The sequence below is a fragment of the Trachemys scripta genome, chromosome 4 (assembly GCF_013100865.1).
Source record: "Trachemys scripta elegans isolate TJP31775 chromosome 4, CAS_Tse_1.0, whole genome shotgun sequence".
NCBI lineage: Eukaryota > Metazoa > Chordata > Testudines > Emydidae > Trachemys > Trachemys scripta.
This window is the reverse complement of record NC_048301.1, coordinates 93,786,683-93,810,770: the sequence shown is the minus strand read 5'-3', so window position 1 is coordinate 93,810,770 and position 24,088 is coordinate 93,786,683. Positions and strand designations below refer to the sequence as shown.

The 24,088-nt window shown below is 41.8% G+C and overlaps 1 protein-coding gene across 3 annotated transcripts in view; it reads left to right on the top strand.

The window, feature by feature from the left end:
* The window catches only part of OVCH2 (ovochymase 2), a 31,848-nt gene that overhangs the window by 5,448 nt on the left and 2,312 nt on the right, over positions 1–24,088 (top strand). For 2 of the 3 annotated variants that reach the window (XM_034769954.1, XM_034769955.1), the window contains 19 exons: positions 3,215–3,324; positions 4,061–4,152; positions 7,431–7,603; positions 9,300–9,395; positions 10,435–10,586; positions 11,333–11,528; positions 13,306–13,329; positions 14,159–14,249; positions 14,359–14,492; positions 15,868–16,008; positions 16,344–16,474; positions 17,054–17,147; positions 18,767–18,898; positions 19,163–19,234; positions 19,866–20,052; positions 21,541–21,610; positions 22,788–22,983; positions 23,409–23,560; positions 23,916–24,078. In XM_034769954.1, coding sequence (XP_034625845.1) covers positions 3,215–3,324; positions 4,061–4,152; positions 7,431–7,603; positions 9,300–9,395; positions 10,435–10,586; positions 11,333–11,528; positions 13,306–13,329; positions 14,159–14,249; positions 14,359–14,492; positions 15,868–16,008; positions 16,344–16,474; positions 17,054–17,147; positions 18,767–18,898; positions 19,163–19,234; positions 19,866–20,052; positions 21,541–21,610; positions 22,788–22,983; positions 23,409–23,560; positions 23,916–24,078 — 2,406 coding nt within the window. Of the gene's footprint in view, positions 1–3,214; positions 3,325–4,060; positions 4,153–7,430; positions 7,604–9,299; positions 9,396–10,434; positions 10,587–11,332; positions 11,529–13,305; positions 13,330–14,158; positions 14,250–14,358; positions 14,493–15,867; positions 16,009–16,343; positions 16,475–17,053; positions 17,148–18,766; positions 18,899–19,162; positions 19,235–19,865; positions 20,053–21,540; positions 21,611–22,787; positions 22,984–23,408; positions 23,561–23,915; positions 24,079–24,088 lie in introns of those variants that run through there. The other variant, XM_034769956.1, reaches the window with a different exon arrangement.

Sequence of the window (24,088 nt, the reverse complement as noted above, 5' to 3'; positions counted from 1 at the left end):
TCCTCCAAAGTAGTTGCAATCCCTCCCAGTTTGGTATCATCCGCAAACTTAATAAGCGTACTTTCTATACCAATATCTAAGTCGTTGATGAAGATATTGAACAGAGCCGGTCCCAAAACAGACCCCTGCGGAACCCCACTCGTTACGCCTTTCCAGCAGGATTGGGAACCATTAATAACAACTCTCTGAGTACGGTTATCCAGCCAGTTATGCACCCACCTTATAGTAGCCCCATCTAATTTGTATTTGCCTAGTTTATCGATAAGAATATCATGCGAGACCGTATCAAATGCCTTACTAAAGTCTAGGTATACCACATCCACCGCTTCACCCTTATCCACAAGGCTCGTTATCCTATCAAAGAAAGCTATCAGATTGGTTTGACATGATTTGTTCTTCACAAATCCATGCTGGCTGTTCCCTATCACCTTACCACCTTCCAAGTGTTTGCAGATGATTTCCTTAATTACTTGCTCCATTATCTTCCCTGGCACAGAAGTTAAACTAACTGGTCTGTAGTTACCTGGGTTGTTTTTATTTCCCTTTTTATAGATGGGCACTATATTTGCCCTTTTCCAGTCTTCTGGAATCTCTCCCGTCTCCCATGACTTTCCAAAGATAATAGCTAGAGGCTCAGATACCTCCTCTATTAGCTCCTTGAGTATTCTAGGATGCATTTCATCAGGCCCGGGTGACTTGCAGGCATCTAACTTTTCTAAGTGATTTTTAACTTGTTCTTTTTTTATTTTATCCGCTAAACCTACCCCCTTCCCATTAGCATTCACTATGTTAGGCATTCCTTCAGACTTCTCGGTGAAGACCGAAACAAAGAAGTCATTAAGCATCTCTGCCATTTCCAAGTTTCCTGTTACTGTTTCTCCCTCTTCACTAAGCAGTGGGCCTACCCTGTCTTTGGTCTTCCTCTTGCTTCTAATGTATTGATAAAAAGTCTTCTTGTTTCCTTTTATTCCCGTAGCTAGTTTGAGCTCATTTTGTGCCTTTGCCTTTCTAATCTTGCCCCTGCATTCCTGTGTTGTTTGCCTATATTCATCCTTTGTAATCTGTCCTAGTTTCCATTTTTTATACGACTCCTTTTTATTTTTTAGATCGTGCAAGATCTCGTGGTTAAGCCAAGGTGGTCTTTTGCCACATTTTCTATCTTTCCTAACCAGCGGAATAGCTTGCTTTTGGGCCCTTAATAGTGTCCCTTTGAAAAACTGCCAACTCTCCTCAGTTGTTTTTCCCCTCAGTCTTGATTCCCATGGGACTTTACCCATCAGCTCTCTGAGCTTCCCAAAATCTGCCTTCCTGAAATCCATTGTCTCTATTTTGCTGTTCTCCCTTCTACCCTTCTTTAGAATTGCAAACTCTATGATTTCATGATCACTTTCACCCAGGCTGCCTTCTACTTTCACATTCTCAATGAGTTCCTCCCTATTTGTTAAAATCAAGTCTAGAACAGCTTCCCCCCTAGTAGCTTTTTCAACCTTCTGAAATAAAAAGTTGTCCCCAATGCAGTCCAATTGTTGATTATCAAAGCCTATGTAGTGGGTAGGTCAACCCCATTTGTCCGAAATATTTTTGAAGGATGTGAAAAAGTTTGGCTAAATTCATGGTCCAATAATTGAGGGGTGTTAGTGGAACAGTGATTCATTCCCAAAATTTGTATAAAAGGGGATTTCAGTTTAAAGGGGGTTTAAGTGTTCCTAAATATATTTTTCCTTGTTTGCCTCCTAATATTTGTTCATGGTAGAAAAAAAGTCATATTAGTAAAAATAAAACATGAGAACACCCAACTGGAGAGCACCTGAAGTATGTAAACAGTTGCTCTTGGCTGGACTAAAACAGATTCTCTACATTAGTGATTGCCTTCAGATCTCAGAACATATAGCAGTGGGGTGAGTCACTGGTCTGTTGCATGAAGTACTTAGAGGTAGAGCTGGTTTTACATGAGGGGGCACACACCTGTCAGGGATGCACTAGGTTTACATGGTCCTGCTTCAGCACAGGGGTGGCTGAACTAGATGACTTCTCGGGGTCCCTTCCAGCCCCACATTTCTATGATTCTGTAAGCTATGACACCAATTGCAGGTTAAACCAATTCTGTCAGACTTTTGCTCCACTGCTTCCCTCCATTAATTAGCTAATAAAGTGCACTTTGCTGGTGGCAAATACAAGAATGCAAGACAAATACTGAGACCCTAGTCCTGCGGCCTGAGCTGCACTCCTGCATTTCAGCAGAGTCCCACTGAAGTCAATAAGGCTCTGGACAGGTGAAGTAGTCCACCAGTGTGAAACTGATTGCAGGATCAGGCTTGAAGATGGGTTCACTTTGTCTCATGGAGTGTAGAAATGGGTCCCCATCTTCCTTCTACCCCATAAAATGCTTATAATCTGAAAAACAGGGAGTGCAGCTATTGGAGGAAAAGATGGGAAAGCCTAAAAATGGCTTCATAGTGTAAAAAATACAGATCCGCCCTCCCCTCCCAAAGTGAAGGAAGCTGATGACACTACTCAGAAACACAGAGCAGAGCAAACAGACATCTCACAATATCCGTGTCCCATGACACATTAGAACATATCAAAACTGTTCCCTGGATGTGTGAGTGCTTCAACGCAGGGCTGGAGAAATGCAGCACTGGAGCAGCTTTTATCACCTTGAAGGCTGAAGTTTCTTTCTGACTGTGCAGGTACAAAAAATGGAGAACCTCCGGTCTGGTCTACACTAGGACATTAGGGGGGAAATCCACACTCCTAAGCGATGCAGTTAAACCGATCTAACTCCTGGTGTAGAGAGCACTAGGTCAACAGGAGAATTCTCCCATAAACCTAGGTACCACTTCTAGGAGAGGTGGGTTACCTACACCGACAGGAGAGGCTCTCCTGTCGGCATAGGTAGCGACTTCACTGAAGCGCTACAGTGGTGCAGCTGCAGTATTTTAGATCCAGAATAAAAAGGCAATGAGGAAACACAGAATTATTTCTGATCCTATAGAGACCAAGCACATTAATGAGTGTTCAGTGAGAGTTGATTGTATGAGAGGACTACAGGATTGGGCCCTTATATGTCTCCTACTTGATTCTACCTCTGAATGTCTGCATGCTTGTTGGTGTTGAAATCTTTGATGCTAGAGAGTCAAGAACAGAATGATGCACACAAGCTCATTTTCTTTCTTTCTTTTCTTTTGTTTGATTTGGTATTGGTACTGTTCAGATTCTAGGTGTGGACAGAAGCCACATGAAATGAAGCCATGGAATAATTTCAACCACCTCACTCGCATTGTTGGTGGGAACCAGGTGAAACAAGGCTCGCATCCGTGGCAGGTTAGCACAAGGGAATGCGGTTTTATCCTGTGCCACTTTGGGAACAAAGGCCCAACTTTTCATAGATGTAACAAAAGCAGCAAGGCAGGGGTACTTTGTGCTCATTGGCACATCTGGTGCTCTATTGTTGAGTTCCATGCTGCTGCTTTTAGCAAGAGCAGTGAAGCAGACAGAAGGCAGGAATAATTTCCACTCTCTCCAAGTTCCTAGAAACTTTTGTTATGTTTATTATTGGATCTTAAAGGGAGTCTGTAGCTGGTCTGTTATAAATAGGGACGGGTGAATTTGTTTGGAAAGTAAAAGAACCATCACATACCACCGGAGAACGTAGTGATTGGGAAGAGGGTGGTGCCTTGTACTGTTTGGTGGTTTGAGACCGCAAACTCATTTCACACAGGACACCAAACAGCTGTGAAGGCTTCTGGCAACCTGTCTGAATTAGGATCAGTAATATATAGTCTAAACAACCCAGTCCCCTGCTGAATATGTCAGTCTTTTACCTCTGTGAAATATATATAATTTGTACTCATGTCACAAAATTGTTTGGAGATAAAACTAGACACCTACTGGGGTTCAATGGGAGTTCTAAGAGCTGAGGACACCAAACCCCACCCAAATGCCAAGAAGTATTGTTGAATTTTCTTAAGCAGTGTTAACTGTAATATGCTGAAGGCTTTGAGAATGCTCTCTCTCAGATGTACAGATTTTTACATGAAAGGCATTCTTTATGATGCAGGTTTCCTTGAAACGATGGCAAAGGCATTTCTGTGGAGGCACCATTGTTTCTGCTCAATGGGTGGTCACGGCAGCTCACTGTGTTTTAGACAGGTATGGATGAGAAATTTCACTACAGGGCTGCAAGTGAAGAAAAGCATTGCTAGTAAAAGTGCTTGCGCTATGGCATTTGTTTGTGGAAATTGTTTACAGACCCCAATAACCTTTCCATCTGAAAAATACTGGTTGCAAATTGAATTTTTATTGGGTGGGTGGGGTGTGTGAGTGTGGGGAAAAGACCTCATAAAAGTTCACAAGCAATTTAAAAGAGGAAAATAGACCCGAAGAGTAGTAAGGAGCAGCTATGTTGTTCAGGGGTGGGAATGTACATCCAGTAATACCAATGGAGTGTAATACTTCTGTAAAGGTTACTTAGAAGCAGCAAGACACTAAGGGCTCAATCCTGCCTCATCGCATGCCACAAACTTCCAGTGAAATAACCGGGAATTTTGAAATGCAGGATCAGGCTCTTCAAAAGAAACAGATCTTAACAAAAACTGGAATCTTGCTGGATGAAAGATGTCCAATAAAATCCAGGGTGCTAATGGAAGAGAGCTAGAGACTCAGTGGGTGGCACTCTTACCTCTGAGTACAAACCAGGTCCCATTATAGCACCAGGGAGTGCACTGCTGCTGGAGAGTCTCTTTGCAATTAGCAATGATTGATACCCTTGACCTAGCCTCCCATGGTATGACACATCCTGGGGGAGCCTAGGGTTATGAGGCGCCTCGCTACAACCTGCCCTTAGCATGAGGAAGCCTTGTCTATGCCTGTTGTAGGTCAGTTCCCCATTTCCATGGGCAACACCAGCACTTTCTCCTCTTTAAGCCTTGCAGGCTCCATTGTCACTCTATAGATTAGCGACTGGCACACTCCAACCCTTGAGCCCACCAAGCATCTCTCTGGAGTGTCTAGCTCTGGTCCACTGACTGCATACTTGCAATAGTCACAGATTCGCTGCTTCCAAAGAAGCAGCATACTCCAGCTTGCCAGTTCCTCCTCAGATCACCACTCCACCTAACACACAGCGCTTAGATATGTGTATTGTGAAATCAAGAATGAGGTTATTTAACAAAGCACTTCGGGTTGTACCAAAGAGAAGTATTGGAAACAAATGGTTATATAAAACAACACACATTCTAGAGCCTACATATAATTATGTCTTGTAGAGTATTGAGCACCCAAAATCCTTGCAGCACTTTACAGCCCAGCTTGGCTGTGGCCTTCTCTGAGACAAGCACGCTGTCAGCTTGTCTCCTAGGTGACAGACCTAGTATGTTCCTTTGCACTCCAAGATATACCACAACAACCCTTAGTCTTTTATTCATAAGTAGGGAATTCCACTGCTGTTTGTTTCCTCTTGTTGATTTTTGCAGTCTTAGGGTATGTCTATACTGCCCTCGTTACAGCGTGGCCGTGGCAGCGCTGTGACATGGGCAGTGTAGTCACGCTTTATTGCTGGGTCAGAGCTCTCCTGGCGATAAAAATAACCACCCCGAGCAAGGGGTGGTAGCTTTATTGCCGGGAGCCATGCTCCCGGTGATAAAGCGCTGTCTATACTGGCGCTTTTCAGCGCTAAAACTTTTGTCGCTCAGGGGGGTGTTTTTTCACAGCCTTACTTAGCTCTTAGCTGAGAATGCAAATAGGCATACATTGTGAGGCATACAATACACACTATCCAAATGGCCAAACAGGGAGATAAATGTCTGTTACTTCCTGCCTGAAAGGAACATTTCTGAGGTATGTCACCTCCTGGTGACCTGCCTCCAAGACCTTAAGAACATAATTTTCAGTATAAATACATAACTCCTTAATTATCTATCCATACATGTCACAATGATGATTATGAGCTACTGGCTCTCGGTAGAGACCTTACATACTACCTTTCGGTGAATTATTATGAATCTATCCAAATCAAGGGATCCCTGTAAAAATGTATATGCTCCCTGTGTCCTCTGCCAGTTAGCATCAAGGGGCCCCTGGGTCACACCTGGTAATTAAAGATCCCACAGCAGGGAGCGGAGCTGAGGGGAGAGGTAGGAGCTGAATTAGCCTCAGTTTCTGTCCCTTGGCTTGAGCCCTATGAAGTAGCACTTTCATTAAGAAATCAGAAAGCTAAGGATGCTTATCAATGTATAACAGTTAGTTTTAAAAATTTAGGAATGACTCGTATTATTGAGCAGATTCATCAAAGGGATGGGGGTTCAGTTTTGAACGTTAATAAGAAAATGCCTTGTCTGGTTACTACCTGTAAATAATTTTAACAAATTAGGCTGGGATTTTCAGAGGCATCTAAGGGAGTTAGGTGCTAACTTTCCACAGAATTGGCACCTAACTCCTTTAGGCACCTTTGTACATCCCAGCATAAGGAGATGAAAACTGAATTTCTCTATAGAAAACCAGCACTTCCTAACTACTGAAGTATGCAGTAGTTTTGTGTAATTACTGTACTGCATTGCTAATTTCAGTGAGATCTAGGATGGAATCCACTTCTATGCAGAGAGCCAGCACTGGGATGATATACCACTTAATGGCATTTATGTCCTCACAATAGAGTCCAAATGGGAATTAAATAGTGTGTAGGCAGTGCTTTCCTCTGCACAGTGGTGAATTTCACCCTTACTGTTAGGACACAGCACTGGGAATATTGTGATCTGGGTTCTAGTCCTGATTCTGCCACTGACCCACTGGATGATCTTGGGGAAGTCACAGGTTAATTTCTCTGTGCCTTAGTTTTCCCATCTGAAAAAAAATCATGATCTAATGTTGAGAGCACTGGGCTAGGAATAAGGAAGTTCCTGGGTCTGCCACTGACTTGCTGTTTTGCTTGAGCAAGTCACTACTGTGTGCCTCAGTTTCCCCATCTTTGCTTACTTCACATGGGTGTTGTGAGGATAATCTATTAATGTTTGTAAAGTGCTTTAAGATTTGTGAATGGGAAGTGCTACATAATGGCAGTCCTTATCAAAGTTGTATGTTATAAAGACTGAGGGGATGTCTACATTGCAATTGGAGGTGTGACTGCAGCATGTGTAGACATAGCTGGATTAAAGCTAGCTCAGGTATTTTCAATACCAACAGCAGTCAATCTGCAACAGCACGGTCCTCAGCCTGGGCTGTACAAGCCCACTCAGGATGCTGGGTATTTACTCAGCCAGCTAGCCCATGCTGAAGTCCATGCTTTACTGCTACCTAAAGTAAAGCTAGCTTGGAAGTGTGCACATGCTGCAATCACACTTGATTGCAGTACAGACATACCTAAGAATGCCTGTATTTTTCATTGTCATATTTTTCTACTTTTACTCTTTAAACGTTTACTTTCTACCCTACAGACACTTACGCGATTACCTGAACATCACTGCCGGAGAACATGATTTAAGTCTCGTGGATGAAGGAGAGCAGACACTACCAGTTAAAGCCATCATTAAACACCCAAATTTCAACCCCAAAAGACCAATGAATTATGATATTGCCCTTGTGAAGCTGGATGGTGCTTTCAACTTTAGTAAGGCCACAATTCTATACAATAGTTTGCAATTATAAGTATCAAGCTCACAGACCTCCCTGTTAAACATTCTTGTTAAACCATAACTCCTAAGAAGAAATAGTTTATGCATAATTTTAAATGCATTTCTTCACAGAAACAATAATTGTACCATAATATATGCAGCATAATGGAGACAGAGAAAAAAAGAACACATCAATGTGCATGGCCTTTGTGTTTTGGAGAAAGAGTAATTAAAGGTCTGGAGGCAAGTCAGAAAAATAACTGAGTTGAATAGACTTATTAACATGGAGCAGAACCTTGAAGAATAGGGTATTACTCATTGGGAGTACAGGTGTTAGAATTTGGCCCTAAGTATTTAACTGAAATGCTTGTGTTGAAAAGAAATTAGGTTTGTGTGTCCACAGAGTGGCACTCCCAGTGTGTTCCAGCACGGCCAGATTAAGGCAATTCAGGACTCTAGACAGTGGTGCTGGAACAATTTGTATAGAGGGGGTGCTGAAACTGTAAACCCTGTATATAATGGAAACCATGTCAAGCCGGGGGTGCGGTAGCACCCCTAATTCCAGCATCTATGGCCCTAGACATAACATGGGCCATTTCTATGGCCCTGCTACCATGTCATCACCCCACTAACCACTTTCAGTAGAGGTGATTGGCGTTCCCCTCTCCTTCCCATAGAGGCAGAGGAAGGACATGGAGTTCTTTGTAACCCCAGTAGTGACAGCCTGGACCCACCTCCATTTGGGAGTAGGAAACAGAGGCAGGGACAGCAACTTGCATTCATTCTTTCAGTACTTACTCCAGCAGTCAGGGTTGGCGAGCTGGGCCCACTGCACTCTCTCATCTTACACAGGGATGTCTCCTGGAGTAGTGTTGATAGTGCCCTCTGGAGCAGTGTGTCTTGGTTTTAACACCACATTGAAATGCATGAGCCAGTTCTCTCTCTGATCTATTGTTTCAGGTTCTCTGTAGACTCAGGCCACGCGCAGGGCTGGCTCCAGGCACCAGCTTGTCAAGCAAGTGCTTGGGGCAGCTGCTCCGGAGAGGGGCGACGTGCAGGTATTCGGTGGCAATTCAGCGGACGGTCCCTCACTCCGCCTGGGAGCGAAGGACCTCCCGCTGAATTGCCGCCGCAGATCGCGATCGCGGCTTTTTTTTTTTTTTTTTTTTTTTTTTGGCTGCTTGGGATGGCCAAAACCCTGGAGCTGGCTCTGGGCATGCATTACTGTGTTGTTTACACTTGGTTCACATTTGCATGGTTTCCTTTGAAACCATGAGGACCAGATTATTTTTTTAATAGGAAAATTTAGATTATTATAGACGGATAATTTGAGGATCTGAGGGCCTGGGTCTATAATACCTATGATTTAATCTGGTCTAACAAATGGCAACACAATGAACCAATGAATTCTCAAGTTAAAAGAATATATTCATCCAATAAAGCACCAGGAAAGAAGGTAACCTCCTCAGAGCTGCTTTGAAAAACAGGCATTGGTTATCATACTCTGAGGGCATGAATGAATTTCCAGCAGCCTGTAACAGGTGTCTTTTTCAGATTAACCTTCTGATAGATTTCACAATAAACTACAGTGCTGTTTTATTTAAAGGATTAGTTGAGAAGTAAAACAAAGTTTATGTTCTTAAGCTCTTCTTTCAAATGTTTAATAAGAAATTCCATATATATTCATGGTAGGTTCATCAGTTTTGCCAGCCTGCCTTCCTGATGTGGGTGAAAAGTTTGATCCAGGAGATGTTTGTACCACTTGTGGTTGGGGCCGTCTAAAAGAGAGTAAGCCACTGAAGTAACGTTTTAATTTTCTTAGTACTGCTTAAAAGCTCCTTTATTTTCTTTTCTATTTAGATGTTTAGCAGTTTGTGCAGCCCATCAGATCTACAGACCAGACAAATGCTTTTGTAACATATTAGGTTGGGTCAGCTTGTATCTGAAAGTCAGAAAACAGCCAATTTAGGCATCTAGGCCACAAGTGGGCCAGGAAGAAAACAGCAGCTATGAATCAGAATTGGAACCTCAAAACAGGGCTTAAGTGGTACAATGGCTTTATGTGGCCCCTCTACACTGTGCACAAGAGTAAATTTCACCCTGAATGTATTACAGAAATCTGTAGTTTGCCAAAGGAGGTTATGGAAGCAGGTGGTATAAACTCGAGTCCTACTACATATCCAAGTAGTTTATTTTGAACATTTGGACTTTTCTTTTAGTTCAACTGTCTGAGGGTGGAATAGTTTTGCTTTTTCTGTAAAGGTGGACTGAGTTTCTTTCTATATGTATCAATAAGGGTTTTATAACAAACTCAAAATACATCTGTGGTATATATGAAAATCTTGACATCAGGAGTTGTATTTCATAGTTACAAAAATGATCCAATTTCATAGGGTGAAAAAGTCTGGGGGAGGTTTTGCATGAAAACAGGACTTTTTTGGGGGAAAACAAGCTAATTTTTGTTTTAAGTGGTCTCTCTTTAATGAAAACACGTTTTCTAAGGCTCCTATCCTGCAATGGCCTCTGCATGGGCGGATCCCAGTGCCTGCACAGATGTCACTACTGGATAGGGGCCTACATTTTCAAATCAAGACAGTTGAAATTTTATGCAGCCAAAGATCCATATTTGAATTGAAATATATACACCCACATAAAACTTCACACATTCATATACACAATGGCTGGTTCTCAAAATACAACGTTTAGAAGATGAAACTTCACCAAAAAAACAAACAAAAACTATCATTATCCACTGAACTTTCAGTTCACCTTTGAGTATGTCTAGCAAACTAGTTTCCTTATTTTTTTCTTTAATCTTCTTTTTTAGATGGAATCCTCCCTCAGGTCTTGCATGAAGTAGACTTGCCAATCATAGGCCACAAGGAATGTTCTAGAGCTTTGTCAACCTTACGGAATCCGATCCGAGGAGACACTTTAATGTGTGCTGGATTTCCAGATGGAGGAAAGGATGCATGCCAGGTTGGTGGAACAGATAGCCTTGCAGACCATGCTGTAACTCACATTTGTGTGTGTCTGTGTTTGAGTGAATAGACATACTCTATAATACGATAGGCGGTGTAATCCATTTGATATTTTTAACTCTTCAAGGATGGCCAGTATAATCCATTTATGACTTCACTCCATTTTATTCTCACATCCCTTGTGGTATGGGTTCCTCGAAATTACTTAGGGCTTGGAGAACCTTTCAGGTTAGCCTTTTGGAACATGTCCCAGTGCAATAACACTTCACTTCATAAGCATTAACTAATGAAGCCTCATAATACCCCAGGGAGGTAAGTAACAAAGTGGTGCTCTGACTATCAAGAAGAAAAAACTGAGATGTGGAAGTTAAATGACACAGAGGGGAGTCAGTGTCAGAACCAGAACCTAGAATTCAAGAGTTCCTCACTTCAGTCCTGTGCTAAGGCCATAACTCAACCCACTCTGGCACTAAAAATGTGGACATGCATCGTGGAGGCAGGGAACATGTTTGTCTATCTGTTTTTTCCTCCCTCCCACAATGATCCTGACTAAATACAGCAAGCCCAGCTGTGGAGGCACAGTCTTATTTCCTTGGTTGTCTTAAAGGGACATGCCCTAAAATAGAAGGGGGATTACTCCTGTACAAAATACAGCTGGATTTTTTTCTGGAATCATCCAGTGGGAGTTCATACTTGCTTAGTCACATACATGCTTTATATTAAGATGGGTTACCTTTATTATAGGGTGATTCTGGAGGCCCTCTTTTGTGTAGGCGTAAGCATGGTGCCTGGACTCTAGCTGGGGTGACCTCCTGGGGTATGGGATGTGCTCGGAGCTGGAATGATAACATGAGGAAAAAGTATGATCAGAGAGGATCGCCTGGGGTTTTCACAGATCTCCGTAAGGTGCTCTCCTGGATTCAAGAAAACGTCAATACTGGTAATAAAACTTCCACAAATACTTTAATAATATGTAGGAGTAATGACTTCCTGGTGTGTGCTTCATGGCTCCAAATTTTTCTTTTCTTTTTTAAGCTTTGCTTCATAGCAAATAACTATTATGGATTTCATTATGTGTCTAGCTGGATAGCACTCCGATTGCTGATCGAATAGAAAGGTCATTGTTTAGAACTGTTGCAAATGGTGACAATTATATTATCATTTTATTTTATCTTTGCCCTGGACAACCATTGAGTTTCAAGGATTGAATTCAGTTAGTGTGTTAAAATGGAACTTTCATTCATTTACATTTTCATTCATTTACAGCAGAATATTGGTGATCTCTTGGGCCCAAACCTGCACTTCTTGAAGTCAATGGGAGCTTTTCCTGAGTGAGCTGTGCTGGGTCAGGCGTTGTAACTGTATGGAGACGTCCATACTCGCATGAGTTCTCCACCTCTCTCACATGTTCCCTCGCTGTGCACACAGGATGAAATTCACTCTTTTGCAGAGGGTCAGCATGAAGATTATTCACCACTTCTAAATTAATGGGGATGATGACTTAAATGGTGCATAGGCTTTTTGCTGTCACTCTACACAAGGGTGAATTTTACTCAAAGAGCAGTTATAAGTTGAGCTAATATTTTCTTCAAATTTGGGCTATTTTCTTTAAATGGGATCAAGGATTGTGGGAGTATGAGTGGAGACAAATATGCAATAGCTGAGATTCACATGTACTGGCTGGAAAATGTTTTTTTCCACAGAATATTTAAACAAATTAAAAAAAAAAGTTTAGTGAAAATGTCACTGGAAAGTTTCAACTTCTGGTTGAAAAACTGAAATATAAAAAACTGAAATCAAATAAAAAAACAAACATTTTGTTTTCAGGGTTTTGGTTTCCAATGAAAAATTGAAATGTCTTGAGGAAAGCACCTGCTTTCCATGCAGATTTTCATTTAATTGAAATTCCAATTTTCCATCAAGAAAAGGTTTGAGTGGAAAACTTTTTATCAGCCCTATTCATATACTATTTTTCTTTATTACTTATTTTGGTTATTCTGCTTAAATTATTTGGAAATAACCTAGCTCAGCATAAAAAGGGGTGCTTTAGAAGCAGCCCATAAAATATCATAAATTCCATTTGCACCCACCTTACGGCCCCTTCACAATGTCAGATCAGTACAAGGGTCTTATAGTACAACTGAGTATCCGGCCCAGAATGTCATTTTTATGACACTACCAGCCAGATTCTGCCCCCCAGGTTCTGCTAAGCAGTACCTTACTCCACAAGTAATCATATTCAACTTAATGGGACTACTCAGAATAGGATGCTACTCTACTTAATTAAGGACTTGTCTGCATATGAGTTATTCTGGAATAGGTATTCCAGAATAATTTAGTGTGTGGACACACTTTTTTATTCCAGAATGAGTGCCTTTTTCTGAACTAGCTTAATCCACTTGAAAATAGATTAAACTAAATGGATAAAAAGTGCTGTTATTCCAGAATAAGTGTGTCCACATATGGAGTTATTCTGGAATACCTATTTTAAAATTCAAACCCCCATCTTATTCCAGAATTACTTTCATGTGCAGACAAGCCCAGGTGGCAGAGTCTGGCCCAGAGTTAGCAATTTCTGATTGAAAAAAGAAGGCTGATTAAAATTCACTGTAGTTTTTACAAACTTATTCATTCCGATAAAGGCAAAGTGTACAGAAGATTTGTCATGACTCTGAATGTGCTTCTCTAAAATCCCTTTTTTTCCTCCCCCAAATTAGATTTGAAAATGAAAAGTTCTGTAGGTGAGTTCTTTAAACTTCTACACAAATGATATAAAAATTCTATAATTGTTACATTAGCTATGGTGGGGGAAAATACGTATTTATGGTCTGATCTTGTAAACAATTAAACTATGATTCAGCAAAGCATTTGAGCATGTGTTTAAAGTTTAAGTTCATGCTTATGTCTCTACTCAGGAAAGCACCTAAGAGTGTGCTTAAATATGGTTGACCTCAGAAAGGTTGATGGGATTAGGAAAAAAAATCCTTTAGAGCACCTAATATAAGAGAATAAATGTTTTCATTCATTTTTATTTGCATTCCTTGTAAACAGATATTTTTTTACAGTGCAAATATTTAATCACAAATAATATAAAATGAAGACTGTACACTTTGTATTCTGTGTTGTAGTTGAAATCATCCAAAATATTTAAATACATTTAAATTGGTATTCTATTATTGTTTAACAGTGCAATTAAAACTGCAATTAATTGTGACTATTTTTTAAATCTTGCAATTAATTGCCATTATTTTTTAATTGTTTGACAATCCTTATAATAAAAATGTTGCACTAATGCTCTTATAGTACAAATATAAAGGGATTTAGATTGTTGTTTTTTTTCTGGGCCTCACTGTGCATCAAAGCTTTGCTGTCTGTTCACATACCTGTGAATAAAGGGGTAAGCAGGAGGGAGACACAATACAAATCTAATCTTGTGACAAAAATGTATCTGAGAAATTTTAAAACTGTAATCTCGTAATCCTCCTTCCATGCTAGATGAGTTTTTGGGAGTAGCAGATGACTGTATGTCAAACCTGATTTTCTGTTTCATTTCAAACCCCCACAATGCAGCATCATGTAGCACCCAGGATGGTAAACTCCCCAGCAATGAAGGTGAATTACATTTCCCAGAAAGTCCCAAACATTTATATCAAAACAACCAGTGAGTAGATGCAAGCATTCCTTTTTCAGAAGCTACATGCAATGATCTTGCAGCTGTAGTTTGTTGTTTTGATTGCAGACAGGAACTCATCCAGTTTGTGTCATTGCAGGTTGTGTGTGTGGACTCTGCTGGTCCCAGAAGGAATGCATATACTACTTAATTTCTCCCACTTTGATGTGGAGTCAGACACGTTCTGTGACTATGATTCTTTGTCAGTGTATTCGAAAGATGACAGACTTGTTGGTGAGTTGTTTTTCAGTAATTCTATGAAATACTTCATAGAGTCCTTCAATGAAATTTAAAGTTATAATAGAAACTGGATCCACTGGTTTCAGACTGTGTATGTGATGTCACTGATCACACTGAACTCATGCTTGCAAGTTGTATGTCATGTCTCCCTCTAGGACCTTGGCCACTAGATGATAGCAGTTTACTACTTCCGCTAGCTAATGGAGTTACCCTTTAACCTCAAGTGGTAGAGGCTTGCCTGAGAGCAGCTCGGTCCACTGCAGCCCCATTGGGGTCCCTTCCTTCTGCTGCACTAGTGCAAGGTCCAGAGCAGTGGGACCTGAGCCTGACCACAGTCTGAGAAAGGGAGCTGAAATGTACCGAGCAGCAGTGTGATGTGCTTGCTGCTGTGAGCTCCGGGAGGCTGTGCTGCCGGTCTATACTACCCGCCTGAATTGGCGGGTAGAAATCGACCTCTCGGGGATCGATTTATCGCGTCCCATTGGGACGCGACAATCGATCCCCGAATCGGCGCTCTAACTCCACCAGCGGAGGTGGTAGTAAGCGCCGCCGACAAAAAGCCGCAAAAGTCGATTTTGCCGCCGTCCTCACAACGGGGTAAGTTGGCTGCGATACGTCGAATTCAGCTACGCTATTCATGTAGCTGAATTTGCGTATCTTAAATCGACTCCCCGCTGTAGTGTAGATGTACCCTCAGTGTGTGCTCTTAGTGATCTGGCTTATGCTGCCCTGCTCACCCTGCGCTCTCACCCTGTCTTTCCAGAGTGCCGGGCAGCTGTCTGTCTGCTCGGTAATAGACAGAGCCCCTCCTGGCCTCAAGTGTGGCTACTGGAGTGTTCCTAGCCCTCTGCCAGGGCAGTGGCCATGCTGTACAGTCCCTTGTGCATTTACTGATATTTTTTGCATTGTAAATATTAAAGCGGGAGCTGCCTGGAGCCATTTTATAAATTCCAGAAAATAAAGCCTGTTAGCCTTTTGAAAAAAAGAAAGAAAGGTCCTTGCTTGAAAACCTGCTGACAACTCATGCAGGAGTGAGTGGTATTACCCAGTTATTACAATTTATTGGGGGAAAGTGTTTGCAGGAGGAACTGGAGGTTCAGTGAAATGATAATGGGCCAGCACAGAGGATGTTAGTTTCTAGCTTTTGGGCTTTTTCTAGCTTTTACAGCTGTAAAAGCTTTTGGACTTCTGAAAAGCCCAAACTGAGGGGCTGTAAGAATGCTAGTTATATCTGTACGTTTGATTTCTTTTTTGATCAAATACTGTAGCTGAGGTTTTATTATTTTGATGTGTATACATTTTCTCAACTAACTTTACTATGTTTTTTTTAAAGATGATCGTTCTCTAATAATAAATATGTAATTTTCAGGGAGATTCTGTGGGGTTGACTCTCCACTACCCATTTTGGTCGGCTCCAATGGTATAAAGCTGAAATTTGTCTCTGATAACAAGGCATCTGGAACTGGATTTTCAATGGGGTACAGAGCTCTTTCACCAGATGCTCTTCCTGGTAAGTGCAGCTCCCTGGCCTTTTCTTGTCACACTCATTCTGCTGTGGCTCTGCATGGATCCCAGTACCTGCAGAGTGCTCTCTGAAGGGTTGGGAGAAGTATGTTACTGCAGTGGGCTGGCTCTCTTTTCCATGTGGGAGGGGGATGATCTGAGGGGAGAGGCTCCCCTCTTGGCCCATTACTGTGATCCATGCACAATCATTCTCCCTTTCTTTTTCTGTAGTTCACCCGTGAGAGCGCTGCTTGGGAGCTGGTCAGGATTTGAAGTTAATGGATGGACAATTAATAGGAAAACACTTGATTCCCTTTGATTTTTTTCCCTATGTGTTTCTAGATTCTGGCTGCGGATCCTTAGCTGTCCTCTTCGAAGGAGGAGTGATACAAAGTATGAACTATCCTGAACCCTACAACAATCTGGCAGACTGTCACTGGATTATTCATGCTCCAGAGAACCATGTAATCAAGGTACAATGCAGGAAGGTCTTACACCTTTCATTCTGTGCAGATAATTTGGAAAGAAATAAGTCATACACTAAGTGCTGGCAACGAAAGCTTACTTTAGTTGTACCTTCAATTCTTGTGTAGTGCTGCTGGGTCCAGTGCATTGCTGTTACATTCCACCCCAAAAGCAGCTGTATTCTCATGATATTTCAGATCTGTTAGAACTGTAACAAAGTTTGGAATCATTTAGATTTGGGCTTTTGGCTTGGCCTGCTTGCACTAGTTGCAAATTGTGGATCTGTCTAAACTCAGATTTCTCCAGAGTTTTGGGGATGTTTGAATTGGGTGTTTTGGTTCATTACTAATGTAAATTAAAAGTGTATTTCTCTTATTAGCTATGAACATAATGATTTTCCTCCTATTAGCCTTTTGTTGAAGACAAAACAGAGCATCAGTTTAATATCACATAGATCTTCTATCAGGGGACTGTATCCTGCCCTTAGAGGAGCAAGAGGACCTTAGAGGGTATTAAAGATCGGTAATAGGTCTTCCTATCTCTTACTACTAGCTCTATAATGTAATTCTTTCCTTTTTCTTTTTAAGCTTACATATGAGTATTTTGAAATAGAGGAAAATGAAGACTGCTCCTATGACTCTGTAACAGCGTATGAGGATGTAACAAAAGAGGAAGAAATAGGTTTGTTTTTTTATTTTCATCCAGGTCATTAATTCAGACCTAGCTTCTGTTGTTCTCATTTTGTATCTCCAAACACTATAATTTAGCAAGTAAAAACTTGACAGCCTGTAAAGCCAAGTAACAAATCAAAAAAGAGCAATTCCCCTCTACTGCCACTAGATGCTGAACCGAATACTATTCTCAGTACAGTACACGCTGACATTTTTCACCACTGATCCTTTTCAGAGGAATATTATCTACTATCCATTTACTTAGATAGAGAAACATATCCAAGATTTTAATGATGTAGATATTTAAATTGTATCCTAAATGCAGTGCTTAGGAAATATTGCCAGATATTTGTTTTGTAGCACTGGTGTTTGACACATTGATTATACAAAACACCTGAGGTGACCTGAGTTCAGTTTGCTTTTCAGGGGCTTGTTCTTCTTCACTATCCCTGTTGAACATTGGTGAACTCTCATTAACTTCACTGGAATTGCTCCTGGTTTATGGCAGTGTACCAATAAGTTAGAGGAGAATTGGACCCAAGGACTTGTTCTTTGGTTTGTCAAGGGCTTGGAATACATAATCGGCCCAATTCATCCCTGTGCTGGTGCTAGTGTTGGAGCAAAGACCCAGGGGAGGTAGCTTGTGCCTCCCTTTATTCAGGAACTGCTGGGGACCAGTTGGGTCCTTGGTGGTCTAAGGAAGCCCTCAGGATTACCTTAACTTGCACCTCCTGCAATGGCTCCCATAGGCTTGTGCAGGAGTACCGGACTGCCATGGCCAATGCCTTGCCAATCCAGCCCGTCTCATGCATGGGATTCCTGCACTGGGGCTATTTCCCAGGGGAGTCCTATGGTTACTTTCAGCCCCTTTGCGGCAGCATAGCAAGGCTGAATTCACATGTAGGCTTTGATTGCTCTTTACTGACCAGAATTGGCTTTGTTTGGGGGAATCTGAAAGCAGCTGGAGAATGTTGTTGTACTATTGGGGGCAGCTTTGTGTCTTTGGAAGGTAACAGTAGTTTTTTTGAGATGAGAAGGTGTGAGGGAAAAGGGACATTGAATGTCTAACGGTGTGGTACCATTTGTAAACTAAATTGTATTAATTTTTTGTAATAACTTGGTCAGTTAATGACAGTGGGATGCTTGGATGCAAGGAAAGCCAAATCCCCAGTGTATTCCTCCCACAGTTGTGAAACATGATGAAAAGGACACAAAATACCCATAACAGAGCTGACAGATATAAATCTATGAACAAATGCTCCACAAATCCTCATCTTGATAGCTGAGGTTAGACGTGGACCAAGATCTAATTATCCTGAGACCTGGGAGGGATCTGAAAACCTAAACCCAAAATTGAATTTTGCAAATGGCTTCTATATTTATGAACCAAAGTCCTGGATCCAAACTCCTTGGATTTTTGGGAAGTTTGGAATTTGGACCAAAATATTGTTGCTGAGTTCCATGAGAGATCATTCTAACATATACAAAACTAGATTTCTTTCCAATCATATCTGTGTTTTGGAAAAAGTGTGCTGCTTCTTTCCTCCTTCCCTTTTTCTTCTGTTGCTAGTAAAATATATGATAAAAGAGTTAAATTTAATCATTTGTAAATCTTGGGTCTGTCTTTAGCTAGGTCTTGTGGGTTTGCTGTCCCAGCGCCTGTTTTGAGCACCTCTAGCATGATGCTGATCATCTTTCATTCAGATGAAACCGAGACCTTTGGGGGATTCCGAGCCACATTCTCCTTCATTCATGTAGCAGGTAAAAGAATTGAAGCATAGTGTATATGTGACAGCCTGCTTTGCCTTGCGGGCAGCATGGGGGCTCTGCAGTGAATCTTGGTATTTCACCTGGTTTTGCTCTGGGTAAGTCTCCCGGTAAAATGTAACTGAAGATTTCTGTCATCAGATGTTGTCCCTCTGTAGTTAGGTTTCTAAAATCACAAGAAATTACTAGTGTGTCTCTGTGACAAAACCAGGAGTAACTTCATTTGAGATACACTAATATGCTATTTTCACTTGCTAGATTTAAATATATCAGATTTGAACAATGAAGCAGCACTTCCTGAGGGTCTAAATACCACCACAGAAATTCCAGGTAAGTCAGCCTGTGCTATGCCTTCTTCAGTGGGAATGTGGTACAATCTGGGTGGGAGGAGGGGAGAAGAATGGCTTATGATTGTACCTTGTTAAGATGCTCCAGTTAAGAAGAACTAAAGAAATGCAGGTGTAAAGAAATAGAGTTGGCTTTAGAGTAGTAAAGCCCGATTTTCTGGTGCCTGCACCTTGTGCACTCACTTACACCAGTAAAATGTGGGTTTAAAATGCCACTATTTTGATTTGGTAACATTTTGCAAAAACCCACTTTGTACTAGTGTAAATGATAACACCAGGCACTGGAGAAACATGCCTGTACTTTTAGAAATTGTCTTTTCACCCCTAAAGGTTTATAGACTGGGATGAGTCCTCAATTTACTACAGACCTAAGGCTAATTCATTGTACTGTAGATGATCTTACTCTTATGAATAGACTCTGTTTCTGCAATGAGCATCTTCTCTTGGCAGTGGTGTCCCTACACATTTTGATGCATTGCAGTGGGGGAGGTTTAGGGTTAGGAAAAAGGTTGTTGAGGTAGGCTACCCTCACAGTAAATGCAGTCAAGCAAATGTAAACTCTTTCCCTAACTGAAAACTGAACTCTCCTAAACCCTTTCTGTTCCATATAACAGATGACATCTGTGGAGTGCCTTCAAATCAGCCCAGGTTTCTCTTCAGTAGGATAATGGGTGGTGAGGAAGCTGTCCCCTACTCATGGCCTTGGCAGGTCAGCATACAGATTTCAGCTGAGCACATCTGTGGAGGAGCAGCTCTTACCAAAGAGTGGGTTGTCACAGCTGCTCACTGCTTTAATTATAAGTAGGTACACAGGGGAAGAAGATACTATAAGATTTTTGGGGGGAGTTCTTTATCACGAGATGTCATGTACAATGTAATGTATGAGTTTGGATTTTGTTCTATTAGATTGGTGTAAAGCATGGGCAACTAATATCTTCTCAAACAATTAATTTGACACTAAAGGAGATACTGACAAGATTTATAGTCCCCAAATCTATCTGCCAGCCCTGGGGAATTCCTCCCTGATTGTCCTGTGCCCCTCCATAGCATGAACTGCCAGGGCCCATCCACAAATCCAGAAGATCCCTGAGAATCTGTTTAGACCCTGGAAGATCAACAGGAGGCCTGGTCTATCTGCCCAGAGGGTTGTGATAGGCTTGTCATTATTAAGAAGCTCATAAACCCACAGATCCTACTTCTTGTTACTGGTGTTGGGGAGGACACTTTTATGGAAGGAGTTAATCATGGACCTTGGCAGCAGCAGCTCCCTCTAAAAATATATTTTCCAAAAAGTACTGTAACTCTCGAGTATTTTCTAGATCATTTGTAATGAATATTATACAACTGTTTTCATTTTCTAATTTAATGAAAAGCACAAATAAAGATCCTCCTGTTCTTACCATCAGATTTTCTTTCCACAGCGGGGGCTCTCTTTCTGCAAGGGCTTCTTCTCCCAGGGTTGACCCTAGAAATTCTGGTCCATTTTCAAATAATTTTGAGATTGTCTTTAAAGATCAGAGGTCAAATTTTCAGAAGTCTTAAGTCCCATTTTCAGAAGCGACTCAGGAATTTAGGGTCCTAAACCCCACTGATTTTTGTAATGGAACTTAAGCTCTGAACTGCCTAAGTCACTTCTGAAAATGGGACTTAGGTGGCTTTGGAAATTTTACCCCACGTGTCCTGATTTGCTGTATTTAAAAAAAAAACAAAAACAAAAGAAAAGAAAACAACCCTATGAGAACTGTGGTCAGAGGAAAATTCTACTTTGCATGACCTCATCCCATCAGAGTCTTTATATGGCCTCAAGTGGTTCTGCATTAATTGATTTAGTCAATCCTTCAGTGTTTTTGTTGTCTCAACAAAAAGAGAAACAACTGTAAAGGATATGACAGAGTTTTTCTGTTGTGTTTTTTGATCTGTGATTCTGTTAATCATTTTTAATTTTTTAATGAAAAACTGATGTGAAACTAAAAAAATGGTGTTAAGTGTTGGTTTTGTCCCAAGCATGTCTATGTCCTACTGTTTCTCTAGATGCTTTGCATAAGAATCAGACCCCGCGAGCTCTTTCCTCCCGGCCCAAATTATTCTTTTGCGGCGCCTAATCACACTGCCAAGTTACAGGACTTGGTCGTACTGCTATTGAAGTTATTCCCGTTGATTTATGAGATAGGATTGGGCCCCTGAATTTAAATCTTAGATTCTTAAGGATTAATCATGCCAGAGATTGTTAGATAAACTTCATGGTGAGAACAGCCCTGAGAATGTTCCTGCTTTCTTCTTCTTTTTTAGGGAACAGTACAGAGATTTATGGATGGTGGTTGCTGGACTCCATGATATTACAGAGCTAGAGCACAGTCAGGTATTATGAATTAAACCTGGTTTGTACATTAAATATTTCTCACTAACTGGTAGCATGGAGGATGCAGCAGATTGTTGAGCTGCTGTGCAAATATAAATGGAGGCTACACATGCACATGAGGAAGTTTAGGTGCCGGCACAGAACTTGGAAGTGAGCAGCAGTGAGCCCCAAACTCTGAGCACTGCTCCCAACTCACAAGTGTGCAAGGTGCAAAGGGGGAAGCGCATGGTGGACGAATGGCTCAGCCACAACTGCTCCAGTATCTTAGCTCTACATTCTGTAAGACCTGGTGATTGTTGCCAATACGGATGCTGTCCGTTGTCACAGAACAGTGGCAGTTCAGTCTATGTGCAGCCCTTCCGCATCCCATTCGGCTGACTTTAGTTCCTGAATGTCCTACATGTGTGTCCCTTAACTATCATGACAAGACAGCTGCTTTCAAGCAGTTAATCAGTAATAAGGCTACATTTTAGTCACAGGTATTTTTAGTAAAAGTCATGGACAGGTCATGGGCAGTAAACAAAAATTCAGGGTCCGTGACCTGTCCATGACTTTTACTATACACCCCCTAACTAAAAGTTGGGCCAGGGGACTGTGGCTGCTCAGGGGGGCAGGCTGGGATGCTGGGTGGTGGTGGTCTGGGACCCCTATTGGTGCTGGGAGAGGGGGCCGGGCAGCGGGGCTGACAGGCTCACTACCCAGGGAGAGCGGCGACCAGGGGGGCTCCGTGCGCTGCTCCTGCCACAAGCGCCGGCTCCGCAGCTCCCATCGGCTGGAAACTTCAGCCAATGGGAGCTGCAGGGGCGGTGCCCCCTGGCCACGCTGCCTAGGAGCTGCAAGACCATGCCGGTGGGAGCCGGAGAGCCCCTCCCCCCCAGGTAAGCACCACCCCTCACCCCAAGCCCCTGCCCCAGCCCTGAGCCCCTCCCACACCCAAACTGCTGCTGCTGGCCCTGAGCCAGCACCAGCCACTGCAGAAGTCACGGAGGTCATGGAAAGTCACAGAATCCATGTTTTCCATGACCTCTGTGACAGACATGCAGCCTTAATCATTAATAATCTTGGTTCTTCTTCATACACCATCACCAGAGCTCCAGGCACATTCATAAAACTGGAATGCTTTAAAGCACCAGGCTCCCAGCTCATTCAATGAATTGCTATGTCTTCCCTTTTCTAGAGAAGATCAGTGAAGCAGTACATTATTCATCAAGATTTTAACGAGATCACTATGGATTCCGATATTGCATTATTGCAATTGACTGAGCCCCTGGAGTTTAATCACTACGTGCGTCCAGTGTGCCTGCCTGAGAAGGATGAGGTGGTTCAGCCTTCTAGGGTGTGCACCACTACAGGGTGGGGTACTCATAATGAAGGTATGCAAGTCTTTTCACTTCATGGGGCTGTGCATACTGCAGATATATTTTAACAAACACTATAGGGCACATGAGAAAGCGAATCATATCTTTATTTTCCTCCTAGAAAAATAATGTGTTAATTGGGATCTGTTCTTGATTACATAGATGGTTAGGTGTGCATGGGGCATGAAGAATCAGATATATTAAAATGTGGTACAGTCTGCAGAAGGGGAGTACTGGAAACATCGTCACTTGAAACTTTTAAGATAGGACAAAGCATGAGAAAATGTCTAGTAGAGAGCAATCCTGTGTTGTCAGGAGGAAGGGTATGGTGATCCCAGGGGTATTTTTCAGCTCTCGTGTCTATGGCAGGAGGTAGGTATAGATCCGTGTTCACCACGGGTCTGTGTTTTTGCTGATTTTAAGATATTTTTCATTTCAAGACAGAGAAAAATCCAATAAACTTCAGCAGCTGGAAGTCCCAATCCTAGTCTCTGAGACATGTCAGAACTACTATGTAAACTATCCTGGCAAGGTGACTCAGCGGATGCTCTGTGCTGGATTCCCTCTGGAGGAGGGAAAGGACTCGTGCACAGTAAGTTAACACAAAGTACCACTATTGTACTCATCAGGGAACTGAAAAGATCTTTGATTCTGAAATAGGGAGTGCTGAGATGTGAGTAGAAGGGACAGTTTCACTGTGGACAAAAATTACTTGTATGGTACATTGTGAAACAATTTGTCATTCCAACAGTGCCATCAGCTATTCATATTACATACCCACCCAAACACCTCCAAAATGGCACATCTTGAGCCTTTGATAAAAAAGAAGGATGAAAAGAAATGAGTTAAGTATGAATCAAACATATGAGTCAAGGTTTGTCATGGCAGCACATTGAAAAGGCAATGTTGTTAATTTGTAACCTAAACTATTTTCTTTTACCCTGTAGGGTGACTCAGGTGGACCGTTAGTTTGTCCTTCAGAAGATTCAGGATTTTACACTCTGAGTGGACTAATAAGCTGGGGCTTCGGTTGTGGAAGAAAAAACTACCCAGGAGTATATACAAATGTTGCTGTTTTCATTGACTGGATCAATCACTATATTAATACTGGTATGTGTTT